The 8,741-nt window shown below is 63.5% G+C and overlaps 2 protein-coding genes across 2 annotated transcripts in view; one reads left to right on the forward strand and one right to left on the reverse strand.

The window, feature by feature from the left end:
• SLC30A3 (solute carrier family 30 member 3) overlaps positions 1 to 1,892 on the forward strand; it is a 3,086-nt gene extending 1,194 nt beyond the window's left edge. Inside the window, exons 3-8 of the mRNA XM_042891159.1 lie at positions 586 to 732; positions 801 to 954; positions 1,029 to 1,215; positions 1,296 to 1,401; positions 1,532 to 1,666; positions 1,747 to 1,892. Of these exons, the coding sequence (XP_042747093.1) occupies positions 586 to 732; positions 801 to 954; positions 1,029 to 1,215; positions 1,296 to 1,401; positions 1,532 to 1,666; positions 1,747 to 1,892 (875 nt within the window). The remainder of the gene's footprint in view (positions 1 to 585; positions 733 to 800; positions 955 to 1,028; positions 1,216 to 1,295; positions 1,402 to 1,531; positions 1,667 to 1,746) is intronic.
• Positions 1,893 to 2,131: 239 nt separating this feature from the next.
• Positions 2,132 to 8,539, reverse strand: GTF3C2 (general transcription factor IIIC subunit 2). The gene is made up of 17 exons (XM_042891151.1): positions 8,052 to 8,539; positions 7,326 to 7,611; positions 6,835 to 6,929; positions 6,588 to 6,665; positions 6,371 to 6,469; positions 6,076 to 6,297; positions 5,866 to 5,977; positions 5,614 to 5,731; positions 4,713 to 4,744; positions 4,402 to 4,531; positions 4,163 to 4,307; positions 3,842 to 4,003; positions 3,630 to 3,717; positions 3,397 to 3,525; positions 3,068 to 3,199; positions 2,702 to 2,809; positions 2,132 to 2,610 (listed from the first exon to the last, which is right to left on the reverse strand). Exons 1-17 carry the CDS (start codon positions 8,537 to 8,539, stop codon positions 2,431 to 2,433), a joined length of 2,604 nt encoding a protein of 867 aa, XP_042747085.1. The 3' UTR covers positions 2,132 to 2,430.
• Positions 8,540 to 8,741: the final 202 nt, after the last annotated feature.

Consider the following 8,741-nt stretch of genomic DNA (forward strand, 5'->3'; position numbering starts at 1 on the left):
TGGGATGGGACAGGATGGGATGGGACATGGTGGGATGGGATGAGATATGGTGGGACGGGACAGGATGGGACATAACAGGATGAGACATGGTGGGATGGGACAGGATGGGATAGGATGGGACATGGTGGGACTTAACAGGATGAGACATGATGAGATGGAGATTCGGGATGGAATGAGAATGGGAAGAAGCATAATAGGATTTGATGGGGTGAGATGAGATGTGGTGGAGTGGGGAGTTGGACTGGGACAGGATGGGACATGGTAGGGTGGGGAGATGGGACAAGATGGAACATGATGGGATGGGGAGCTAGGATGGAGCAGGATGAAAGATAGTGGGTCAGGATGGGATGGGACATAATGGAATGGGACATGGCGGGATGGGACGGGATGGGATGGGACATGGTGGGATGGGACATAATGAGATGAAATAGGATATGACGGGATGGAGAGTTGAGATGGGATGGAAATGGAATGGGACATAGTGGGGTGCAATGGGATGAGATACAATGGGATGAGGAGTTGGACTGGGACAAGATGGGACACAGTGGGATGGAATGCTGTGCCAGAGCCCGGTGCCACCCACAGGCGGGTACCTGGCGCACAGCCTGGCCATCATGACGGACGCAGCCCACCTGCTGACAGACGTGGGCAGCATGGCCGTCAGCCTCTTCTCGCTCTGGGTGTCCACCCGCCCACCCACCGCCACCATGACCTTCGGCTGGCACCGCTCGGGTGAGGGGGGGCTCAGCCCTGGGGCTGCCTGCAGCGAGGGATCCCGCTGACCCCCTCCCGCCCCGCAGAGACGCTGGGCGCGCTGGCCTCCGTGCTGTCCATCTGGGTGGTGACTGCGGTGCTGCTCTACCTGGCGGCCGCCCGCATCCTCAGCGCTGACTACGAGATCGAGGCGCGCACCATGCTGGCCACCTCCGCCTGCGCCGTGGGTGCCAACCTGGTGTACGTCCCCCCCATCCACCCCCAGCCCCAGATGTGCCCCACGGCCCCGGTGCTGAGCGATCTCCTCCCCACAGCATGGCCTACGTCCTGCACCAGGGCCACGGGCACGGCGTGGGGGGCTATGAGCAGCTGGAGGGGGGCTGCCTGCCCAGTGCCCCCCTGCCCGGCAGCACCAGCGTTCGTGCCGCCTTCGTTCATGTGGTGGGGGACCTGCTGCAGAGCGTCGGCGTCCTGCTGGCCGCCACCATCATCTACTTCAAGGTGTGGGGCTGGGCTCTGCCCTACATGGGGGGCACCGCAGCCCCGCAGCCTCACGCCATTCCTCCCCCCTCCTTCTGCAGCCCCAGTGCAAGATCGCAGACCCCATCAGCACCCTCTTCTTCTCTGTCTTCGTCCTGGGCTCCACCGTCACCATCCTCAGGGACGTCTTCAGGGTTCTCATGGAAGGTGAGGGGACTTGAGGGCTGCAGCCCCCACCCTACAGCCCTTCCCTGTCCCTCCCAGCCCTATGGGGAGCAGCTGTCCCCATCCCCAGCCCCAAATGGAGGAAGGGGCTGTGGGTGACCCCTTGGCACAGGAGCCCCACGGGGAATGGCAGTGACTGCAGTGACGGAGGAGCTGCTGGCGGTCAGCGGGGTGAGGGCCATCCATGACCTACACGTGTGGGCGCTGACGCCAAGCCACCCCCTGGTGTCAGTGCACGTGGCTGTGGGTAAGTGCCCCACACGCTGCTCCCACCCCATGGCACAGCCAAGGCCCGTGGGGCTGAGTCACAGTGCCCACCACCCACAGATGCCACCGCTGACCCTGAGACGGTGCTGCAGGATGCCACGGGGCGGCTGCAGCAGAAGTTTGGCTTTGCTGCGTGCACGGTGCAGGTGGAACGGTACCTAGAGGCAGCAGGGGGCTGCCCACATGGTCACAGCCCGCTGGCATGAGCCCCCCACCTGCTGTGGGGCTGTGGCAGTGCCTGGGGGCCACAGCTGCACCCTCCCCCCACTGCTGCCCCCGCTGTGGGGCAGGGAGCAGGGCAACGGGGAGCTGGAGCTTGGCCCATCCCTCTCTGTGTGTGTCTGTGTCTGTCTGTGTTCATCCTGTCGTGCGGGGCTGCAGCCCCAATAAAGGTGTTGGAGAGCAGCTGAGGGCTCAGCATAGGGGAACTCCAATGACACCACCATTACAAAACGCACCACTTTACTGCACTGCTGCCACCACAGCTCAATGTGAGCGATTCCAGAGCCCCCGGCACCGGGGGGGGGGGGGGGGAGAGGGGGAGCACAAGCGCAGCCCCACGCACAGCCTCAGCCCAAGGCAGGGACACAGCAGCGGTCCCACTGCCCGCCCTGCACCAGCACAAAGCGCAGAGCACAGCACAGAGCCCTCTGGGCCTCAGGGGGACAGCAGGAGCACTGGGTCCCCAGGGAAGGAGCACCAAGGGGGGCACGGAGCCCCCACAGCCGCAGCGAGGGGCCGGGGTTACTCGGAGGGGGGGCTCACAGGAATGCCAGGGTGGGAGCTGTAACGGGCACGGCTCTGCGGCAGCAGCTGCGGGTCCACAGCAGCTGCCAGCCCCGCCAGGCAGTGCAGGCGCACGATGCCTGCCTGTCCCCCTGACACCAGCCAGCCACACGCCTCCAGGTTGGGGCTAAAGCGCACCTGCAGGAAGGGGTTGTCAGAAGGGTGGGGAGGGGGCCCCACACCCTGGACGTGGCACAGGGAGCTGGGCTGGGTGGGAGGGCTGCCTCACCTTGTGTAGGGCTTCCAGCTGCAAGCGGTCGAGGCTCAGCTCTGCTTTCCCCTCTTGTTTGTGCATCCGGCGCATGGGCTCACGGCTGGGGAAGTTCTTGAAGCTGCGCTGTGGGGTTGGGGGAAGGCAGGCAGTGGGCACACTATGAGGTGCAGGGGGTGGCACCCCCACACCCTGCCATAGCCCCCAGGCTCTATCCTGTTGCTGGGTGAGCTGAACTGTCCCCATCCCACACCTCACTCCTCAGAGGTCTGTTCTGCCCCATACTCACAGCTCTGAGACTGAGCAAGGGGTGGGAGCCACACCATCACCCCCAGTCCCACTGTTCCCAGCTAGGAGGGCCCATCTCCCCCCCATCCTTCATACCAGATCGGTGTCCCGGAACCGCACGTAGGCTGCAGCCACCATCTCACTGTATTGCCGGGTCCTGGGCAGCACTGGCTCACTGCTCCCTGGCACTGCAGTGCTGCAGGGCAGCAGGTCAGCTTTGTACACCGGCTGGGGGAGAGAGGAGGCTGAGGGGCAGGTCCATATCCCTCTGAAGGGACTATGCCCAACTCTGAGGCACCTCAGGCCGAAGGGCAGAGGACAGGGCAAGGAACCCAGCCCCAAAGTCTCATTGCAGTGCCCAGACGGGAACACAGAGCAGCACTTTTCCATTGATGCAACTGCCCCCCAGCCCCTTAGTGCCTTACAAATCTGCGGTCCGAGGAGCGCTTGACATTGAGTGGGTTGACAGCCAGGTCGGGCAGCACCGCAGCCACCAGCTCGCCTGTGATGTCCCCAGCAGCCACCGTGTTCAGCCAGTCCGAGCCTGAGATGCTCTGTGGGAACAGAGGAGCTGGGAAGCAGCTCCCAGCAGTGATGGTGCCATGCCCCAGCGACCCGTGGGATTGCTCCACAGGACGGAGCCGTGTCTGCCCCTTACCCACACTGTCCCCTTGCGAGGGGCCACAAAATACGCCTTGTAGCCCAGGTACCCAGCGTCGATGTAGTGGATCCCACAGAGACCATAACTGCAACAGAAAAGGGTGAGGGCTGAGCTCAGAGCACAGCTATGTCTCAGCCTTCCTGCCCTCAGCGCGTTGCCTCTTGGAGTGCAGGAGCCCACCCATCTTCTGGAGAGCCCCCAGCACTCACGAGGCATAGCAGTTGTCCTGGGCCACGGTGACACCGTTGTAGGGCAGCAGCCAGGCCACCTCAGTGCTGAGGAAACGCTTGATGCTGTTGATGGGTTCGTAGAGGCGCCGCAGATCCCAGAATTTGATCTTTCGGTCGTTCCCTACCGTGACCAGGAAGTTGCTGAGAACCAGGAGAGAGGCGGCACTGAGACCCCAGGGCTGAGCTGTGCCATCAGCTGCACGCCACAGGGCCCTCACCCCAAAACCATCCAGCGTCTCAGGCACTATTGGCCCTGAGCCCAGCAGCAGGAGCAATTCCCCAGCCAGTAGCAGCTCTCACCTGTTGGCTTTGCACCACTCGATGCTGCGCACGGCGTGGTCGTGGGCCAGGAAGCACTGAAAAGGGTACAGCTGGAGGGAGCCGTCGGCGTGGGACACGCGCTGCAGTGGGGATGCGGTCAGCAGGTTCCAGATGGCCACTGTGCCTGCAGGCAAAGGTGTGCTGCTGTGGTGAGCCACCCTAGCACCAAAGGTTGAAGCACAAGGGGCAAGAGCTGCTCCCTGAAAGCAGGGACTCACCATCATAAAATCCCGCCGCCAGGTGCTGGTGGGGCCGGGAGGGCATCCAGGAGAGGCTGAAGCACTGCCCACATTCGGTTGCGCTCCCTGCCTGGATGGAGCCCACCTGCAGTGTGGTGGTATGCTGCACCTGCAGGGAGAAAGGATACAGGTAAGGCCGCGTTCCAGCACTGCCTATCTTGGGAGTGGGAAACACGCAGGGGTGGGAGCACGGTGCTGGGGGCAGCGAGCTCTGCAGGCTTCCTGGTGCCCCCCAGCTCTCTGCCTGCAGCAGGCAGGAGGCACGTTGGGGCAGCAGAAGGGACACTGACCTTGCAGATCATGTGCTTGTGGGGGGACCCATCTGGAAGAGAGGAGAGGGAGGTCAGGGCAGGAACTTCTGGCAGCCTTGAGCTGGGCACAGCGCTCCCATGTCCCTGCCCATCCTGCTCAGAGCAACGTCCCCACACAGCCCAGCACTGCTCTCCAGCACCCCAATGTCACATACACACACACCGAGGTGCCCGCAGGATCCCCAGCACCAGCTCACAGCCCCTCCAGCAGCACCACGAGTGCCGGGGGGGGACGACGAACTCCATGCCCTGCGCTCAGCAGGAATCCAGGCACGTCAGCACCCCGTGCACCGCAGCGGAGGCGGGAAGATGCAGAGAGCCATGCATCATCCCCGGCACCGCAATCACTGCGGGGTCACAGAGGTGGGAGCACCGAGGCCCCGCACTGCACCAAGCCCACGGCAGCAAATCGACGCCGGCATCCGACGCGACGCGCAAGGATGGGACGTGATGCCGCAGCACGGCCGCACCCAGCTGCTCCGTGGGAGAGCTGCAGGCTGGGGAAGGATCCAACCCACCCCACGTGGGGCTGCGGCAGCAGCGCAGCCCATCCGGAACCAGAGCACGGATTGGGGCTGGAGACATGGGAAACCCATTTCCCATTGTCGGAGGCGAGCGGATGGATGGGGGCTGTCAGCTGCGGCTGAGCGGCCACGAGCAGCTCATCAATCTCACGCGGCTGCCGGCAGATGGGAGCATTACAAGGACCATTGGGCAGCGCCAGACCTGATCAGAGCTCCGATCCCAGCCACAGCGTGCAGCTGCCAGCCAGGAGCAAGGAACACGCAGCTCTGCTTCAACGCGGCTGCAGCCACGCTCCAGCTCCAGGTTTCCCAAAACTCTGGGCAGAAAGGGATGAGGGCGGCGTGGCTCTTCCTACCTTTTACCTGGGTTCTCGTGCAGCTCTGCAGTGCGCCAGGGTGCGGGAGGGCGTACAGCACCACGCTGCCATCTGAGAAAGCAGCAGCCAGGAGGCCAAGCCGGCTCATCTGTGGGTGCTGTGGGACAGGCACAGGCTCTCAGCCTACCCCTGTTTTTTGAAAGGAGCCTCGGGATCACCACGTTCTGCCCAGAGAGGCAGTGCTTTGGCAGACACAAGCAGGGAAAACCCAAGGCCAGCCTGCACACCCACCTTTGAGGAGCTGCTAGGAGGCTCCCAAGCGCCGCTGGGGCAGAACTTCATGTCCCAGACACAGCCATGATCAGCAGCGATGGCGTAGGCCAGTCCAGCTCTGTCAGCGGAGCTGTAGGTGAAACCGTGAAAAACGCTGGAGCTGGAGAGCAGCAGCCCCACCACTGGGACACAACAGCCCCATGCTGTCCCATCTTCTCCACCACTCACCCCTCCTGCAGCGTGCCCAGGCCCCAGAGTTGCAGCAGTGCGGGGCCTTGGTGCAGCCCCACCACACTGTGAGTTTCCTCCATGGTTCTGTGGCAGTACAGAGCCACGTACTGCGTGGCCGCTGCACCCTCTGGCGTTGGGCACCACTCCATGGCCCAGATGGGGCCGCCCACAAAGAAGGCTGCATCCCGGCGCTCCTCGTGGGGCTGCAGGGAGCTGAATCTGTGGCAAGGAAGGGTCAGGGCACCAGGCAACAGGGGCTGCATATGGCAGGACCCCAAGATTGCCCACTGACCTGTTTAACCTGTATAAAGCACCGCCATCCTCAAGGCCCTCCCGCTGGATGGAGAAAAGTGGAGACTTCTCCTCCACCGGCAGGTATGGGGCAGCTTCACTGGGGAGGAATGAGCGTGAAAGGTGCATCCTGCCCCTAACAGGGGGTGATCTATGCCAGAGCTGCCCCCCAGCATTGTGTCCCCACACCCAGCCCCTGCCACTGCTGCCCACAGTACCTTTCAGAGAGACACGTCCAGTTCCGTGCCAAAGGGATCCAGTCAGGGAATTCCCACTGCGAGTGCACCTGCTCCCGCCTGCAGGGGATGCCACGGACATCAGCACAGACCATGCTGGGCCCAGCAGCTGGGTCCTGCCCCACATGTGGCCCCTGGGAGGCTGCCCAGATGTGAGGATGCCCCCATGCTGTACCTATGCCTACAGTGCTTCACAGGATGCCCCCACAGCCCTCCCACCCCCACTCACAGGCTGCAGGTGAGGCTGGAGCATTTCTCCACTGGGGCCATGATGGAATTGTGGAAACCATTGGGAGCAACACCACGGCACAGGGGCTTGGATCTCTGGGAATGAAAGCAAAGTCAGGGCAGGGGACAGGGCAGCCAAAGGACCGTCCCCACCTGCCCAAACATCCCTGGATGAATCTCTCTGTAGTCTCCCAGCACTGTGTCACTATGCTAAGAAGCCTGACATCAGCTCCAGCAGCAGCCTGGGAGCACACTCACTCTCTTCCCACCAACTCTCACTCTTGGCTGCCTCTCCAGGAGCTCACACCCACCCTCACACTGTACACTATACTACCCCTACAGAATCCTGTTTCAGGGCACATCTGCCCAAAAGAGCTGGAGTGAGAGAGGGACATATTCACAAACACACAGCCAGTGACAGCTCATTTTGTGACACTTGTAGCAAAAGTGTCACAAAGCAAGCAGCAGTAGAGGAGAAGCTCTTCTCCTTACCCCTCCTGATGACGTCCTCACACTGTGCCCCCGGAGCGGCTCCAGTTCGGACTCCTCACTGAGTGCTGCATCACTTTCCTCCTCCTCCTCTGCCTGCAGCAGTACATCCTTAGAGGGCACAAAATCTGCATCCTGGGTGGGATCGTCACTGTTAGCATCCTCCTCCTCCTTCTTTCTCCGACGCTTTCTCTGGACACGCTGGGGCTCCTGGGGGCCTTCGGTGGGAGCTGGGGGCTGGCACACAGATGTCAGCTCTTCTGCCAGTTCCTGGAGGTACAGCAGTGCCCTGTGACAGAGAGACAGCACGTGGCAGTAAGTGGAGGTGCACCAGCAGCACCCATCTGTGTAACACAGCGGCACCCAGCCCAGCCCTAGAGTCTGTGGGAACCACTGAGAAGTACGAATGGAGCCATAATGCAGCCACAGGCTCAGCATCCCTCTCAGCACCAAGGGGCCCCCATGGGGCTGTGTGGCTCCAGCTCTGTACCTGTTCACTGGATCACTCAGAGCATCCCCCTCTCCATCCCAAGGACACTTCAGGGCCCACCCACATCTCTGTGGGCCCACACAGATCTATCCCCAGCCACTGACCCGCTCAGCCAGAGCTGATCCCCGCAGCCCTCAGCTCCTGAAGCCCAACACACTTCCCAGAAGCGGGACGAAACCTTCCATGAACGGCACCCCAAAGCCGCCCGCCCGCCCCCCCACAGCCCCGGCCCCGCTCACACTTTGGCCGCCCGCCGCCGGGGCCGCCCTCCAGGGGAGGTGTCAGAGCCATCCCGGCCGTCCCGCAGCCCGCCGGGACCCGGCAGGCCCCGGGACAGCCGCAGCAGCACCTCGGCCTCAGGGCTCTGCGAGGCCTCCCCACGCCCATCCGCCTCCTCCGGGCCCGGGCCCTGCGGGCCGCTCGGCGCCTTAGGGCTGCGGACGGGCCGTTGCCGGGGTTTCACTCCCGCCTCCCCCGTAGCCGCGGGCGATGACAGCTCCCGGGGAGCGCCGCGACCGCGGCCCCGGCGGCTCCGTTCGCGGCAGCGCGGCCCGCGGGCCCCGGCGGCGCTGGACGCCATGCGGGGGAGTCCCGGAGCCGCACCAGAGGCGCTCAAGCCGGCGCCGCCCGCATGGCTGCCGCCCCTCCGCCGTCGGCTACAGCCGTGCTCAACGCCGGGCCCGGAGCCCGCAACATGGCGGCGCGCGGCGCGCGAAGATGACGTCATGACATAGGGATGTTCCGTCACGTGACAGGAGGCGGGAAGTCTCTAACGATCATTGGGAGACAAAGAGATAGAGGCGGGAACTGCTCAAAGACGGGGCGGGGATATGCAAATCTCCCGCATTGCATGCCGGGAGCGCAGCGCCCACAAATAACGACTCCGCGTGGATCCCCGTGAGAGCCTCAGCGTGAGACTCCATGCGGGA

This window comes from Lagopus leucura, unplaced genomic scaffold, assembly GCF_019238085.1.
Source record: "Lagopus leucura isolate 7727_CA_CO unplaced genomic scaffold, USGS_WTPT01 109-29_obj-0_obj, whole genome shotgun sequence".
In the NCBI taxonomy this organism is placed as follows: Eukaryota; Metazoa; Chordata; class Aves; order Galliformes; family Phasianidae; genus Lagopus; species Lagopus leucura.

Coding starts and splice junctions, on each gene's coding strand:
- GTF3C2 (XM_042891151.1), bottom strand. CDS start 8,539: ATGACGTCATCTTCGCGCGCCGCGCGCCGCCATGTTGCGGGCTCCGGG. Junction 4,532..4,712: donor ACAAGCACATGATCTGCAAG/GTCAGTGTCCCT, acceptor TTCTCCCTGCAG/GTGCAGCATACCACCACACT. Junction 4,004..4,162: donor GAGTGGTGCAAAGCCAACAG/GTGAGAGCTGCT, acceptor CCTGGTTCTCAG/CAACTTCCTGGTCACGGTAG.